General features: G+C 36.6%; 1 protein-coding gene across 1 annotated transcript in view; it reads left to right on the top strand.

Annotated features, from left to right (window-relative positions):
- The first annotated feature begins 507 nt into the window (after positions 1 to 507).
- The window catches only part of LOC150105930 (thymidylate synthase-like), a 44,453-nt gene continuing 26,009 nt past the window's right edge, over positions 508 to 18,951 (top strand). The window contains exons 1-2 of the mRNA XM_090393694.1: positions 508 to 676; positions 4,584 to 4,711. Of these exons, the coding sequence (XP_090249820.1) occupies positions 549 to 676; positions 4,584 to 4,711 (256 nt within the window). The 5' untranslated portion in view covers positions 508 to 548. The remainder of the gene's footprint in view (positions 677 to 4,583; positions 4,712 to 18,951) is intronic.

Raw genomic sequence — 18,951 nt, 5'->3', positions numbered from 1 at the left:
ATTATGGAAAATACCTAAGAATAGCGATCTGAACTTCCTCCACCTTTGCAACGAGTTGCCCGGTATTGTACTACGTACTAGGATCACTTGCATTAGCTAACGCTAGTGTCGCCGATACTTCATAGTTTACTATATTCGGCAAGAAACTCTCTGATTCCGCTCTTTGAGTTTCCTGTTCGGTTTTAAAACTATGCGGGATTTAATATCCCCTTAATTTAAGTAATGTTTTCATTGCCGAAATGAAGCTTATTAGCTCTTTATACTTAAGTAACCGATTATCATGTTATCAAACCCCCCTTCCCCCTCAAAAAAAAAACGAGGTGCAACATAAACTTACACAACCTCTGTTTCAATATTTACTAGAGATTATAACATTTATTAAACACTCCAAGCTACCGCATATCAGCAATATGTGAATTATTATATATTTTTGTATATCTCATGGAGGAGTTGGCGATCAGTGGATTTCGCGGCAATTTTCAATTGGCGCCAGACTTAAATTATCACTTGGCTGTTTGTTAAAGTGTAAGGTAATAAATAATTAAGTTATGTGTGAAACTGAAGAAAATATTAGTTTGCTTCATGAAGCTCCTAATAATCAAAATGTCTGTAATGGAAATACGCCACATTCTGCTTCAGTTTATTCTTTTCTGAAAGAAAATGAATTATCACAGAGGTATAACTGAATCTCAAATGAATATTTTATGACTTGAAATTATTATAATGAAAGCATGTAATAATCAGCATTGTACTTTAGTGGTGAGGTGGGGGGGGATTTGATTATTTTACTGTTTTTTTAATGCATTGTTTTAAAGAAAGAAACTCCAGATAAAAATTAACAACTAACAGTTAAGTGACAATTGACATTTATGACTTTAGGGGTGAAGCAAGATGCTTTTCATATTCCCCGCTATCTGTTGTGGTTACAGTGAAGGTAAAATTTATGAGCAGATTGCTCGCCCTGAAAGGGCATGGAGATTATGCATCACTAAAGGAGGCTAATATAGCTTTTGGTCTTCTATATTTGAATATGTCCGTTGGATCGTATGCTGCAGCTTGCTGAACCAAATCGTTGGGATGTGTGGACGTCTTTAGGAAAAACTTGGATGCTAAGGATTGTAGAAAAGAGAAAATATAGGGAATATTTGTGTCTCTGTGGAGTTGATTGTTTCTAACATACCACGGGGCGTTCAGAATCATTCCCAAGCACTCGTTCTGCACTCGCTGTATTTTGATAATGTTAGCATTAGAGGTGTGGCTCCAGGCCGGAGAGGCATAGGTGATTATAGGACGAATTTTCATCAGGTATAGTTGCAATTTGATTCTATTGCTGAGCTTGCTATTTCTATTAATTAGCGGATAGATCTGAGCTATGGCTTTAGATGCCTTTGTGCACGCAGACTTAGTGTGCTGATTGAAAGATAGCTTTTTGTTGAGAATCACACCCAGGTAATTTGTTTCTGTCTGCCAGGGAATTTTAGTATTGAATAGTAACACATCTCCTACAGGAGACATTGACCTTTTTGAGAAAAGAACGGCTGAGCTTTTCCAGGGGTTGACCTCCAATCTCCACTTAGAGAACCAACCCTCCAGCTTTAGAATGTTTTCTTGAAGCTTTCTGGTAATGAAATGGGGTTTGAGAGAGAGATCTGGTTAGTATTGCTGTATCGTCTGCATGCAGGGCCAAAATGGAAGTCATCAGATTGTGTGGGATGTCTGACATGTATATAGAGAACAGCAATGGAGCCAGTAGAGATCCCTGCGGCACTCCAGCAAAGATGTGGTGCTGGGAGGATGTAGAACCATTGATTTTTACTTGCATTGATCTATTCTGAAGATATGAATGGATTAAGTGAACCATTTTTAGTGAGGTACCGGCTGAGATAAGTTTGTGCAGGAGTCCAAAATGCCAGATTTTGTCAAATGCTTTGGATAAGTCTAGGAAAACAGTGCCTGTGCACTGGTGACAGTTGTAGCTGGTGGTGATGTATTCAACAATTCTGTGGATTTGCTGGGTAGTACTATGGTGTTGCCTGAAACCAAACTGTTCTTTAGGGAGGATGTTTAGGTCATTTACTGAGGTTTGGAGTCGTGAGAGGATGACCTTTTCTGCAACCTTACCCAGATTTGAGATAAGACTGATTGGACGATCATTTTGTGGGTCTTTGCCTGGCTTACGTATAGGAATTACGTCAGCCAGTTTCCAGGTGGAAGGAAAATAGTGAAATCTTAAAATTGCATTTATTATACTGGTCAGGCACACTACTGCTTTTTGGGGCAGAAGTTTAATCACCCGATTAGTAATGCCGTCTGGCCCAGGAGCTTTTTTGTTCTTTAATGTTTTAATAATGTTATATAACTCAGCAGGTGATGTTGGTGCAATATGGTCAGTGCTGGAGATAGGAAGTTTGAGTGAGTGTCTGACCTTGCTGTGAATCTTATATATGTGGTCAAAGTCACGGTTTCCATACGAATGCCTGCATTGCTCCTCTAAGTTGTGTGCTATAACTTCTGCTTTGTCTACATCTGTGTGAGCAAGGCCCTGGTCAGAGAATATTGGGGGAAGGGATCTGTCTTTGTTTTTGATATTTTTCAGTAGTCCCCAGATGGAGTGATCAGGAGGTGAAATGGAGGATAACTTTTCATCCCATACTTGGTCTCTATGGGCTTTCAGTGCATCTCTTACTGCCCCATTTAATCTGTTTAGATGTATTTTATCTTGTGGTGCACACGTGTTATGGTATCTTTTCCTAGCTCTGTTTTTGTCTCTGATCAAGTTCATGATGTCTTCAGGCAAACGATCTGGCTTGCGGGCAGATTTGTAGGAGGAAGCTACCTTTATAGCAGAATTAATTTGTTGTGTGAGATTTGTAACTGCAGTTTCTACTTCTTCTTTTGTACGTATGTGAGGAACAGGTCCAATATAATCCTTCAGTGCTGCTGACAGTCTTTCCCATGCTATGTAGGAGTGAGAAGGAGGAGACAGGTATTCTTGTTTTCCCAGCTGTAGTAGAATTGGGTTGTGATCAGATGATAGTTCATCCATAGATATGATGCTGAATTGAAGTTTAATATCCTGAAGGATAGCTATATCCAGGATGTCAGCAGTGCCGCACGTACTGAGATGAGTTGGTTCGGTGGGGCCTGCCACAACAGCATTGCTTGATCCTAAGTAATTGTAAAGGATGCAACCATTCTTGTTTGTGGTTGTACAGTTCCACGCAGGATGCTTGGAATTCAGATCCCCGGCAATAATGGTGGGCTCTCTGGTGCATAAGATGGCATTTAGATCAGAGTGAAGTAGAGATTTTTGGGGAGGATTGTAACCTGAGTAGATTTTCAGTTTGCCAGTGGAGCTGGTGACTACTTCCACTCCTGTGATCTCAAGGTTAGTGGTTAAGTACTGTGTATCCCGGTATATTGTATTGTTTTTATATTAACAATTGAGAGGTGTAGTATGTTATGGTAAACTTTTTATGGTATTGATTGCCTACCACGCACTCAAGTTAGTCCCCCTTTTTTATTTTTATTTTATTTTTTTAAATCCTGTTTATAAATCTAATAATCCTATTAACTGGATCACTGTTTTTTGAGAGAGAAAGAGTGGATGTGTGTTAATCCCCACATAAACATTCTGCAGCAACATGAGTATAAATAAAATTATTTTAAATTATGACAGCATTCCCACCTGTTATTTTTTATTATTTTGTACTTTTCTGTATAATATTATATTTTTTCTGTATAATATAATATATTTTCTATATATTATATTATAGTATATATAATATAATATAATAATAATTTCTGTATAATATAATATTATATTATACAGAAAAGATGTAATAAATATGAGTAATTAGTTGAGAATGCTAATAGAACTGATATCAATTTTTGTGCCTTGACTGCAGGGTTTTCATAACCCACTAAGTAAATACCTATGAGTGGCATGTATGTCGGGTAGTAGAAACCAGCAAAATAATATCTTAAATTTAAAAAAAATATTTTTTAATTTTACATATTTTCTTGAATTTAGGGATGGCAAAATAGTTCTTGCCTAAGGATGACATACCCTAGCAGGTTCTGCTTAACTATAGTTCAAAGTATAAAAATGGACTGTAATTTTTAATACAGATAATGATTTGTGATTTACTGGAATGATCTCGCATTCTAAAATCGTTTAAGTTTTGAAATTCAAAGCAATTTTAGCTCTAGTAGTAGTAGTTGGAAATTTTTTTTGGCAACTCGTATAGGTAAATATGACTTCTCCATTGCTTCCACCTTGGTATCACCACCTCTGGGTTTGGCTCCCACTGACGAGACCTCAATAAAGGTCGAAACCGGTCTGGGTAGTGGCCCTTCCCTTAATGCATAGCATTATACATCTCCGCAAGGAGATGTGCTTTGCGTTATGAGGGATACTAAGACAAGTAGTGATGAGAGTTTGGTCCACCTTTACTACGAGTTTCCTCAGTCCTGAAGATACTTCAGGCGCAAACTTTGTTTGCTTACACTTGGATAAAGGATTAAACTAAATTTATTATAGTAGTAGTAGTGTTTTGTATTTTAATTTTTATTTGATTTAGGCATGAAGAATATCAGTATCTTCAACAAGTTCAACATATTTTAGAACATGGACATAAAAAAGATGATCGTACAGGCACAGGAACTCTGTCCATCTTTGGGACCCAGTCGAGATATAGTCTTCGTGATGGTAAATATATGTAGAGTGAAATTATTTGAATGCATTGATATCGTAATTGATTTTTTTTTTGATTGAAATAGAAAACTTATTTAGGATTTTCTTCCTTTCTTAATTTGGACACTTGGACTTATGTAAGTACATTGTTGTACAGATTAAAATGAAGTTATGATTTCAGGTTTTCTCGTTGTGCAGTTCAGAAAATGTTTGTTTTGCACCATTCCATTATCATCATTCATATTGCTTCCACAACCTATTATTAATACAGACAAATCGGCCTTCCGAACACATGCAATTTACAACCAAAAAATACTGTTGTTGGTGATGATGGGCGATAGATGCGTTGATGATAGTAGTGTCATAGTTGGAGAATTAAGTAGTAGTGGAGAGGATGAGATGTATTTAGCAAAGTAGAGTAGTGTTCCTTCCCACAGTGAGTCCTTTGGTTGGACTCCCTGGAGGTGTCACTTAACAGTAATAATAATTATTCATGGGAACAGCAATACTACTGTTCATTATACTTGACAAGAAGTTATATTCATGTATACAAATTATATTCTTAATGGTCTGGTTGGCTGAGTGGTTAGTATATCAGCTCTCCAGCCAACAGGCATTTGGTTCAAATCCCACTGCAGACATAAATGTTTGTTATTGTTTTTAAGCAACAGATGAATTTCATTATCTGTGAGACCACTTCCCAGCTTATTGGAGGCATGAAAGTTTGAAAAAGTTCCATGTTTAGTCTCTAAGGCATGGTTTCTGGATTGTGTAAAAAATAAATGAAAATATAGCAAAGAAATGAAATTAATAAAAATAGAAAAAAATGTCATCTTATCCATGGTACCTAATACTATAGGTTTACAATCTTTTATGGGTGGGGGGAAGTCTTGGTAATTTTTTTTCCCTCAGGTATAAGCAAACAGAAGTTTGCACGTGAAGTATCTTCATGATTAGGGACTACTTATCCTATAGCACTGAATTCACATCAAATTGCTCTGCTATCCCATTATATATACAGCTAATTCCTTTTCAAGGGCTTGGTTGGCCGAGTAGTTAGTGAACCAACAGGTCATAGGTCCAAATCCTGCTGTGGGCATGGATTTTTTTGATTGTCTTACCTTGTGTACTGCTATAAACTTTGATATGGCACAGCATGACCTTTGCTGTTCTTGCACCATTAAAATCATAAATGATCATCACCTTCTCAAGACATGTATGATGCCATACTGATAATCAGTCCTATCAGTAAATCAAAAATATTTTTAGGGGAGAGAGCATAGAGTAGACAACTGCTGCTATCCTGACATTTGTATTGTCTTCTAACAGTGTGAGTTCTACAGTTGATTTCTTGAGATGTGGGGTTAAAATCCCAAATTTCCAGGAGGGAGAAATCCTATTTGTCCATGCCAAAGATCAACTGTTTTTGAGAACTGGTCAAAGAAAGGCTTATAAATGCTCCTATAGTCAGAACTAGAATTGCTCTTTCTTTGAGCGGCCTGGCACTGTAGGTGGAAACACCATTTCCACAGGGATGCATAAATTATCAAAGATTATACATTTAGCAGCTAAGCTGTTTGTTCTGCTCTTGGATTGAAAAATATAAAATTCCCTTTGTCATTGCTGAAAGATATACATGGTGTTGAAATAAATATTGGGATACTCCTGTTTTAGAATGAAACAAACCAATAAGTCTATTCCTTTAGAATGTCACTTAGCACATTCACTGCCACTCATTTATGACAGAATGACTTTGCACATCCACACAATTCGACTGTCCTGGAAGGACTGAGTTATGCAGCATAGAAATATGCGAGTCTTACGATGTTTAGAAGCAGCAATGGCACATATTCAAATACTAATTTGACAGTTTAAAGTACCCTTAGCACAGAATGTGTTAAGGGGGAAAGCTAAATAATAGGGAGGAGACCAAAAGAATGTGCAAACCATCTTGGACTTCTGACCCAACATTTAATCTTCACCTTGTCATATGAATACTGAACAAGTGAGGATAATCTGGCAATTTGGGACTCGGCCAACAAAATTTTATTTTGTATTGGTTTTACCACAAGCAAAATGCAATGCTACAATATAATCAAATATCATGCATAATAATTTTTCAGCTAATTAGCCACTATTTTTGTCAGGGCAATCAGACAAACAGCTGAAATTCAGCTACTGGAACAAACTCAACAGAATTGAGGACTGAATACTATTAACAAAAGATGCATCAGTGAAAAACAGGTTGAGGTAATAGATGATTTACACTGAACTTTGTTGACATAATTAATGTTAGTGAGAGAAGAATAAAATGTGAGATACCTCTAAATAACTGTGAAATCATATGTTCTGCCAACAGTGATCAAGGACACTACTATCACTCTAATGGTAGACAATCTTGAAATTGTCTACCATTAAAGTGATGTAGATAAATTTAATAATGGAAAATTGGACAGTGAGATCTCCGAGACCCATTTGTGCTTTCAACCTCATAGGAAGTTCTAGTAAGGAAAAAGTAGAGGAATCTTTCAAGTCATTAGATAGGCAGTTGACATCGTGAAAATGGAAAACATCAGTTCTGGTTCTGAAAACTGAAACACAGAATTGGAAAGGAATACCAGACAAAGAAGTGTTTTGAGAAAAGAGCAAAGCTGATAATGGTAAATACTTGGTAGATATTTGTTTAGAATGTTAGGTCTAGTTCAGTGGCAGCTCGTGGCTAGAAATCATTGGGGGGGGGGGGTTGCTGCAACTTTCGAAATATACATACACACTGTAAGTACAGTGCACACGTGTTTAAATAAAATATCAAAATTATGGTAAAAATTTTAAAAAACATAAACATGGAAAAATATTGTTTATTATCGATAAAATTATACAATTTGGTATAATTCAAAATTACCTAAAAATAAAATCAATCTTTTTGTTTTGTTCGGGTAAAGGACGGCCTCTTATTTTATTAGAAACTTTCTCAGTGAGAGTCAACTGTGAAAATTTAAGTTTTTGTAGTTCACTTACTGTCACAGAACTTATTTCTTGAGGTTGCATTTCTGAGGTCATAATTGTCAATAACCCCAATAATGTTCTAAAATAAAAACTAACAAATGTCTTTAATTGTAATGTCCAAATATTTAAAGAGACGGAGTAAACACAATAAGCACTACGAACACTCTACTACTGGTGCAAACTGCATATAAACAACAATGGAACTGTGCAACGGACAGTGCCACTTTATGCTAATAGCTCTCATCTCGCTATGACGTGCATATGCTTGCTCACGTAGCAATATGACACTGTGATAAACACAGTGCTGCTAGCGTCCTTCACCCTTCTAAGTGCTACAAGATGGATTTTTATTATTTTTTTTATACAAAATAAGAGAATTGTATAGGATTGTTGATGATAAAATTAAATATTATTATTATATACACCTCCAGGGAGTTCAATGACTCATCGAGGGAGGGTACTCTCCATCTCCACCAATGTTGTGATTCTGGAAATTAGTATTTCCAGAATCACAACAAATATCCATGCCCACGGCGGGATTCGAACCCACAGCCTTTTGGCTGGAGAGCGGACACGCTAACCACTTGGCCAGCCAGGCCGGCCAAGTGGTTAACGTGTCCACACAATCAAATATAAATAAATTAATAAATATATTTATGTATCAAGAAAAATTGGGGGTGCTGCATTTCCACAGTGCCTGTGCATGAGCTGCCCCTGTTCTAGTTGAGCTGGCTGGTTGGCCGAGCAGTTAGCATATTTGCTCTCCAACTAGCAGGTTGTAGGTTCGAATCCTGCAATAGGCATGGATTTTTGTGATTGTCTTTAGGTGGAAGATTAATTTTTTCATTTGGTATGTGTGTGACTACCTACCCCACTTATTGGAATCCTTTAAAAAAAAAAAGTTCCATGTTTGGGCTCTATAGCAGGGTTTCCAGACTGTAAAAAATACAAATATATCATCATCATCAAATTCCTGACATGTACCCTCAAGGGGAGTACAGGATATGACATGAAAAATTTACATCATTATTACAATTTACATCCTATCTACAATTTTCCTCCAAATCAGTCTGTTACTTGTCAAGACTCCAACATTATCAGATCTTATATTTCTATCGTCTAAGGCACTTTGTACCGTATCAATCCACCTATATCTTGGTCTTCCTCTGGGTCGTTTTCCTGCCAACCTGGTAGAGAACACGTTTCGCTAATCTTTCCTCGCCCATTCTGTTTAAGTGACCATACCACCTGAGATTAACTCTGCTAATACATTCCTGGATGCTGACAATGTCAAGTTCTTTCCTAATATCCTCGTTTTTTAATATGATATTGCCATTGATGCCATCTGTTCACGCCTCTAATCTTTCTCAGGACTCATCTCAAATATATATATATATAATCAATAAAAATAAGGAAAAAATCGTTAGCCTGCCCATGTTACAAATGTACTATAGATTTGCAAATAACTGTGGTGGGACTAACTTAAAAAAAAAAAAAAAGTTACTACTAACACCATGTTCCAACATAAAGGTGTGCATGAATTCATGTGAAGAGAACATGCAAGAAATAAAAATGTTAAAAAAGTCATGTTATGCTATTTTTAATAATGATACTTTTTAGACTGGTTCAGAACAGAAACAGGATATGTGTTTCTTGAACTGCCAGTGGTTGTAGTTTTGAAAAGATGCCTTCAAGGAGATTGAGTTGGTTGAAACCCTTTCTTTAGGCTTCCACCAAAAGACAATCACAGAAATTTGAAAAAATAAATAAAAATAAGTTTATGAAAACATGAACCAGTGGCAAAATCTGAAGAGATCATTGATTGATTTGGTCAATGCAGCATGTGGTACAGTTGCCTGAAAGAGAGAAATCAAAACATTGGAGTCGACATCGATAGTCATGTGGGCTGCAACAAGATAATAAATTTTATATTTAAATGTGTGCTGATATTGTCTAAATTGTAGATTAAGTGTTACTGTGAGATATTTGAGTGTGGATACATTTTTGGATAAATTTCTTACACAATATTATCATAAATTCATTGTTTTTGTTAGCACACTGATACAAAATGGCAGTGAAAGACAAATCATTTCATCAGTCGGCACAGAAGATGAATAAAATAAATGCTGTGGATTTCTTAAAAACAGTATGGTGCTGAATAATATATTTTGAATGCATGGGTTGATGTTGTGGATATTTATGTAGAGAGGCTGAATAAGAGAAATGAACAAGTATTCTTATGTAGGAAATGTGATATTCTGATGGACCATGAGAAGGTGGTGATGATAATGTTCTGGTGACTACTGTTGAAATGGAGGAGAGAATATGACAAAAGGAATCGAAGATCATAAAGGTGATGTGGAGTAATTAGTTTGATCAAGCAGGCTATATATATATGATGGTATTCCAATAGGTTTTAATATATAGATCAGAGAGATGGATTTGAGATAATCCTTTACTGAAAGACTGTCAACTATAACCATGAGAATTATGAGTAAAATTAGGGATGAAATGATGGCATTTAACACAAAAAAAGCTTAACATTTTTAATATATGAATGTGACAACATGCAGAGTTGGGGAGCAGTGCAGGAAGAGGCAGATAGACCGACTGTGAATGAGCATGAGGTATATATGAAAATGAGTAAACGAAGGAGCAGAAGGAAGACAGGATTGGTACCACTTCATAAGTTAGGAGGTGACAGAACTTAAGCATCAAATTATAGGCCAATCTATATCTCAGGTGATATGGTTAAAGTGTTGGAGAAGTTAGTCAGGACCAGGATCCATAATTGGTTTGAATACAGTGATATTATCTTTGATGGATAGCATCGGCTTACTAAAGGGAGATCTACTTACTTATTACAATAAGGTGATAGCTGCATTGGACAAGGAGATGGATATTATTTTTGATGGAAGTAAGCAGTGATGGAGCTTGCTCCGAGTTGCTCTAGTGTTGTACTACTAGGTGTTGACTTACGCTTGGACTCGCTGATAGTTCTTCGGCATGAAACTCTTAGATTTCGATCTCCGAGTTTCATATCTGGCTTTAAAATAATGAGGGATTTATTATCCCCTTAACTTAGTAGCATACTTTGATTTTGCAAAGGCTTTTGATAGATTACCACATGATAAGTTGACAGTCAAACTAGAGTGGATTGGGTTGGATATTAGATTAGTGCATTGGATTGGAGATTGGCTATCTGATATGTGTATGTGGGAGTAACATCCTGGAAGAGGAATATCACTAGTGGTGTCCCTCAGGAGTCTGGTTTAGGACGATTGCTTTTTAATCTATATGTTAATGATATTGGGGATGATTTGAAGAAGTGGTATATGGAGGAACAGAATCTAGGAGAAAGCAGGCAACTAGGGATATGCCACAAGGTTCTATCCTGGGAGCACTGTTCAATTTGTACATAAATGATATAGGAAATAATCTGAAGGGGAAATATTCAGTTGTTTGCAGATGATGCAAAGTTGGGAACGACTATTATTATTATTACTGTATGAGCACTTCCATGGGTGCAAAGACTCATCACAAGACCCAAACTACTATCCACACAGTGTCATACCTCTCCTTGAACCCATTCATTCACTACTCTAAAAGTGAAAAATTTTATCCTCACATCCCTGCTAATGACACTCTTGCTCATCTTTCAGGGATGACTTCTTGTTCTGTCCTCTCTAGCCAGGTGCTGAAACATTTGAATTGATCCCATATTAATCCCATAAATACTTTAAGTAACCTAAATGTTTATATCATATCCCCTCTTTTTTTGCATATCAACCAACTTCTGCAACCCACAAATCCTCAATCTATTCACATAAGGACCACTTATCTTTGTCACTCATCCCTAAATCCTCTTCACTTCTTCATCCTTGAGAAACCCAGGACACCAGACCTGAGCACAGTAATTCAGGTGTAGACATATCAAGGCCTTATAAAGAGGAATAACAACTTCCCTGTCTCTACTTGTTAGTGTGTTCTTCAATAGCTTCTTCAATTCTTTATCTGTTTCCTGGAGTGCAGTTCAATCAGTGGGGAACACAGCTTTTAATTAATTTATCCCCAAATGCATAACTTTACATTTATCCAAATTCAACTGATACCTATTATCTTTTGCTGATACTGACAGACTATTGAAATCATCCTGCAAAGTCTCTACACCAGACCTGAGCACAGTAATTCAGGTGTAGACATATGAAGGCCTTATAAAGAGGAATAACAACTTCCCTCTCTCTACTTGTTAGTGCGTTCTTCAATAGTAATCTTGTGTGAGCTACCTTGGTAACGTTAGCTATGTGCTCTCTAACTTCAACTCTATCCACTACTACCCCCAAAATCCTAAGCTTAATCTGTTTCCTGGAGTGCAGTTCTGTCAGTGTGGAACATAGGCCTTAATTAATTTATCCCAAAATGCATAACTTTACATTTATCCAAATTAAACTGATTCCTATTATTTTTTGCCAATACTGACAGACTGTTGTTGAAATCATCCTGCAAAGTCTCTACATCACCTTGATTAATGATTACTTTATCCAGTTTTGCATCATTAGCAAACAACTGAATATTTCCCTTCAGATTATTTCCTATATTATATACAAATTGAACAGTAGTGGTCTTAGGATAGAAACTTTGCGGCACATCACTAGTCACCTGCTTTCTCCTAGATTCTGCTTCTCCATATACCAGGTTTTGGCATCTGTCCATCAGCCATCCTCATATCCATATAACCAGTGTCATATCCATCCCATTTGTTCTAATTTCCATAACAGAGTCGCATGTAGTATTCTGTCAAATGCCTTTGCAAAATCCAGCAGATTCATCACGTAGCCATTCCTTTTATCCAATTTAGCTCTCACTATTATATAAAGTTAGAGCTGAGATCTAAATTAAAGAGCCTTGTCAGAGGCATTGACATTTCCCATGTACATTCTCATAAAACACAAACTGATATCCCATTTAATCCCACAGCTGTATTTACATGGAGATTCTGCAATATCTTAAGATGTGAGAACAGAGGTTCCCACATCAGTCTTTCTTATGTGACGTGTCACAGCAGTAACTTCATTTGGATAATATATCCTTACAAAGTGGTTACTCAGTAACGCAACTATTTATCTGTTTTTGTCACATTGTTGTCATCGGCACTCATTAAGGTTACCCTTCCGTAGTCATACTTTCTCTTACTTACCATGTAATGAAAGAATTCTTTGAGATTTCCTTTGGCCTGCTTGACTAATTTATTCTCATTCTGATTATTCCTTTCTTCATACTGGTCACCTATCTTTTTGTATACCTTCCACAACATTTTCTTATTTTGCAGCTCATGCTTAATGATACTACTCATCCATCTGACTCCTACACAATTAACCCTCTTGACCTTCGATATACAATTTGATATTGCTTTCTCCAGATGCCCCTTTACTATTGCCCATGCACTACTAATATCCTTTCTTTGCAGGTTTTTATGCCAAGACACAGCCTTCAAGCTTCTTCCTAAGCTTGTGGCACATCATATCACCTTCCTTGTAGTTCCACGTAAACCCCCTTCTTGATAGAATATTCCTCATGTTTTACAATCTCCTAAGTCAAGACTGCATGGTCACTCTGCCCAGTTGGAGGCAATGTTGGCCACCTTGGTTACGGATAGCTTTTCTGATCCTGTAACCAGGTCCAATACTCTCGCACTCAAAGTTCCCTCTATCACATGCTGTCACAAGTAATTATCTTAGTACATGTATAAATTCCGTTTCGATCCTGCCATGTGATCTTTTTCCTTGCAATCCATATCTCCATAGTTGAAGGCGCCATATAATAATTACATGACCTGCACTCATCGTACTAATCTACTGATGCATGTCTTTCAGATCATCTCTGGAATCCACTGGCCTATAGTAACAACCAATTGTATATTTTGTCTTATTAGCCTCGATCTCACCAGACTGCTTCAAATGAACAGCCATCCTCTCATGGGTCTCCTATTCTTTCTTACTACAATTCATCTGCTATCATCAGCAGTATACCCCTTTCCCCATTGTAACTTCTCTATCTTCCCTGAAAATACTAAACTCTTCATCTCTGTAACTACATCTTCTGTTAGTCAAGTCTCACTAATGCCTATAACTTTTGGTAAGGTTGCACTAACCGATGTGAAGATTCCTTCCTCTTGTTCCTGTTACTTCTGGCATTAGTATATAGAAACTGTATCATCCCTTTAGGCTGCCAACCCTCTTTACTTCCATCTGATTCCAAGTTTAAGGCCTTGATTGGTCACAGATGGACTGCTATGCATATATTTGGCCACTTGATTTTCAAACAGATGAAGGGATATTGGAATGGTCCAGAAGCGATTCACTAAAGCAGCATCTGGTCTCTAGAATGTTGAGTATAAAAAAAGATTGAGATGTAATTTACAGGGTTTAATGGATAGGAAGAGTGATATATCTCTCTCATATTACTGTATTATTCACCACTCTCCATACACTCTGTCAGTGTATGGAGAGTGGTGAGTGATTGGAATGCATTGTCTGAGAGCGGGGTGTCTGCAGAAAATTTGAATGTATTTTAAGGCACGGTATGATGAGCAGTGTGTATGACATAGGGACATTGACAATAAGTCTTTGACTCCATGAGGATCTGGAGATGATAATATTTAAGAATGTGTAAGCAGTACTCTCTAAGATGGTATGGTCATTTAAACAGAATAAGAGATGAAAGATTAACAAAATAAGTGTTTGAAGAAAAGTGGGAGGGAAAATATCCGTAGAAAGACCAAAATATACATTGCTAGGAAAGAAGTTAACAAACACTCCCATGGACAAGGTGCATTGTGCCATGTGACAAGTCATGTTTGTAGCCGTCATAAATTGGAGGAATATAATGCTTCCAAGTCTGCACAACTCTGGGTGAAACAGCTGTGAGAAAGGAACTGACAGAGTTTGAAACAGGCATTGTGATAGGATGCCATGTTGCAGGCCTATCTGTTCAACAAATTGTTGACAAATTGGGCCATCCCATGTCAACAATCAATACCATACTGAGATGGAAGCACAGGGAGTCACCTGCAAGTGCTACCCACAGTGAATGACCCACCACATTCACTGAACATGACTGTAGGGTGCTGTGAAAGATAATATGTAAAATTCACCATTCATTGGCCAGCACACATTGAGTGTGGAGTTACAGGCATCAACTGGAACATGAATCTGCAAAAAGCTTTTAGAACCATGGTTCACAACATGGGTTTCCATGGTAGGAGGGCAAGCTTGCAAAAACCCCCACATTACCCATTGCAACATTGTCTTACAGTGGGACGTGGAAGTATAGAAAACTGTGTTATGGATCTACAAATTATATTACACCCTCTACTGAGCAGATGGGCTAGTGTGCCAGATGCCTGGTGAAGTCTCTTATCAGAGTACATAACGCCAACTGTGAAATTTAGAAATGGCAGTGTGATGGTGTGGTTCTGTTTTTCCTGGTTTGACTCAGACCTCTGTAGTGCCATGAACATTGAACTCCGAGAGGTATCTGAACATTCTGGACAATGCAGTGCTTCCTACTTTTGTAGGATTTCTATGGAATGGACCATTGTCTGTTTCAGCAAGACAGTGCACCGTGTTATAATGCTACTACTGTAACTGTGTGGTTTGTGGACATGAATGTCACCACACTTGACTGGCCTCCACAGAACCCTGATCCCTATTGAACATCTCTGTGGTGAACTGGAGCATCAGGTGAGGTCAAGGGATGTCCATCCCACAACAGTCCAGGATCTCATTACATGCATACAGGAAGAATGGTCCAAAATTTTCAATGTTCGATATCGTACACTTGTGGAAAGTATGCCCATAGGATTGCACAGTCATCGCAATGAAAGGAGGTCCTACATCTTATTAAGGTGGGTGCTGTGACAATTTGTTCCTCACATTATGGTGTCCGTTGACTTCTTTCCAAGCAAGTGTAGATTGATTGATTCCATTACGAATGCTTTATACCAGTGTTTCCCAAACTTCCAGTACTCACATACCCCCTTTTAAAATTTTAATAAGGCAGTTTGGGAGAAGTTATAATAATATTTTTAACATGAATAATTGTAAAGGGATTTATTTTTATCATTAGAATAAATTAGAAACATGTGAAACAAGTTGTTTTAATTATTAAATGTATTTTTACTTATACGAATCTGATATATGGCAGAAATAAAAGTTATGGAATTTAAATTTTCTGTAATAAAAAAAAAGTTGAATGAAATATAGATTAAGCTCCACTTCTCCATCTGTATATTTGTCAGAAGGTGGTAAAACAATGAATGAGGACCATTACAATTTTAATATACGAATAAGTCCAAAATTTAGCTCAGTTTAGATGTGCTTTGAATCATGTGTTTGGAACATTCATGCTGTCAACTAGATGTAATCCTAATGGAGGTCAGTCAATACATGCCAAAGAGACACATTTTGTTTAAAACTTCCTTAAGATTTTTTAGTTATTGAAAAAAATTATAGAATAGGTGTGCATTTATCTATAGCAACAGAAATATAAAAGTAAAATAAAAAGTTGATCAAAATTTAAAAAAAATTCCTCATATCCCCATAATGACATTTTGCATAACCCTGTGGGTACACATACCACACTTTGGGAAACATTGCTTTAGATGATTGAAACCTAAGAACTGATCAGATCCAGAATGATAAATAATATCATGTTCTGATAACACAGTTTGAAGATGATATCGTGAAATACTGTATTTGACTATTCTAATATCTGATACATTCCTTGAGGTTGTGTATACACTCAAAGACAATTTTAACTGCTGAGATGATCCTTAACATGTGAATGGAAGTTCATTGTAATATGTTGCAGTTTGAATTTCATGGAGATGCTATAGTTTAATTCAGAAACAAAGTTTTTTTTTTTTCATGTTGACAATTACTGAAATAAAAACTATCTGGAAGTGAAATGAAAATAAATCTTTAATTTGGTCATATTATTAAATTAATTTTAATAATTAAATTATTTATAAATTATAAATCAAGTGGATATTAAATCCACTTGATTTTATTAAATTATTTATTTTCATTCCAGTTACATGTAGTTTTTTATTTCAGTAACTTCAACAGTAATTATTATATAGGCATACCCTGATCATAGCTACCACCAGCATATATCAATTTTTTTTTTGTAATGCAAGTCATTGCTTTTTCTTTCCCACTTGTACACACACACACAAAGAGAGAGAGAGAGAACAGAAGTAGACTCGGATGTAAACGAATGTGCTTGAAATCGCTCCTGGTTTTACCTTCATTTTGTGCGGTATTGAATAGAAAAACTGGATGTATCTAGTATCAAATGATAGCTCATACAGTGATCTATCTAACAGTGAATAATTTACTCTATAGTTTCATATTTCTAAGTGCGTATGAGTGAAATTTTATTCTATCTTTATGGACTGAATACTGCTGGTCAGACTATATATTGTTCATTAACCTCAAAGACAACGTGCCGGTCATAATAGGATTAGCTGCTACAGCAAGGGTAAACACCTGCCCCTCTCCCAATTGCTGCCTCTGGGAGGTACAAAGGTCACAAGAAACTGCCCTCTGAAGCCTAACTCAATGGAAACGTCACTTCTAGAAACAAGCAGAAAACTGTAAGTACATTATCTTAAACATTGTACCTTAGAAAACGTAGCAGTTCAATAGGAAAGCTATAACACCACAACTTTAAATAACTAAGATGCAGCATGGGACGAATTAGAGTTCGAAAAAGTGATTTGCTGCGTAACGTAGCCAAAGTAAGCTGCAATTTAAGGAACAATTTAGAAAAGGACATACTAACCACAGTGAGTGAATTAACGAAGGTTTTCAATAAAATGAAAAACAAAACTAAAGTATCAATAGAACTACAGACTGCTACAAGCAACCAGGAACAGGCTAACTTAGCTCAGCCTACTCAGCTATACTCGCATGTCGCTAAAAACAATGCTATAAACAAAGACTAATCTGTAAACAACCCATGCTATAAACTAATAGTGAAACCGATAGCTCAATTAAACAGCGAGGCAACTAAAAATATCATCAAAGAAAAAATCGACCCAAGGAAAATCAAAATCGGAATCACAAAAATGAAAGGAATTAATAACGGAGGAGTCTTAATTGAATCCAAAGAAAAAACCGACATAGATTTGCTACATAACGAAATCACGAAGGAATGCAGAGACATGTTAGTAGCAAATCCCAGTAGGAAATATCTTCCAAGACTAATTATATATGACATTCCCAGTGAAATTGATACGAACAATGCAATTGACTCAATCTGCATGCAGAATAAAAAAACTCTTCAGTACCAATATAAAGCTGACACAAAAATTCATCATGACAAATAAAAAAACGAACAAGAGAAACTTAATTGTTCAAGTCAATCCAATGGCAAGAACCAAATTGCTAAAAACTGGTGTCAAAATGCTGTGGAGAATTTGCCATTGTGCAGACTACATAAGCATTGTGAGATGCTTTAACTGCAATAAATTCCACCACGACACACGAGACTGCAGGGGCTGTCCATTCTGCTCAAAATCAGAGATGAACTGCATAAACTGCCAAAACCAAAAATGACTGCAAACACATGGCACTAAGCAAAGACTGCCCGACATACAACTACTATAGACAGCTCAAAATTCAAAACACAGATTATCGAAAGCAATAATAGAGCTAGCAAAAATAGCACTACTTCCCTGGCATGCCTTCAAATTAATCTTCAATGCTCCAAAAAGGCTGTAAATAACTTAACAGAACTCATAAATAGAAAAAACATAGGACTAGCATTAATACAAGAACCCTACAACACCAACAACAAAATATGCAGCTTTCCAAGTAATTATAAAATATTTTCCAAAGGATCAGAAAGAAAGAGAGCTGCAATGCTCATGGTAAACCCTGAAGTCGAGGCATCATTAATTACCCAGCACAGCAACGAGGACTCGGTACTTATTGAAATTACATACAGAGGAATTAAAACTTTGGCTGCGAGTATGTATCTTGACTGTCACACAGACATAAAACACGACTTAGAAAAAATGAGCAACATCGCGGATTTCACCACCATATGGTTTAACGAAAACACAAACAATAGAGGGAAAAATTTTGAAGCGTTCATTGCATCAAATTCCCTACACATACTAAACGATGAGTGTAACACTCCATCATTCAAAAATACCAGAGGAAGCAACTTCATTGATCTAA

Source organism: Typopeltis vanoorti, chromosome 6 (assembly GCF_054136105.1).
Source record: "Typopeltis vanoorti isolate ZY-2024b chromosome 6, IOZ_Tvanoo_1.0, whole genome shotgun sequence".
Lineage (NCBI taxonomy): Eukaryota > Metazoa > Arthropoda > Arachnida > Uropygi > Thelyphonidae > Typopeltis > Typopeltis vanoorti.
Note: the sequence above shows the minus strand (reverse complement) of the source record. Positions and strands in the feature narration are given on the sequence as shown.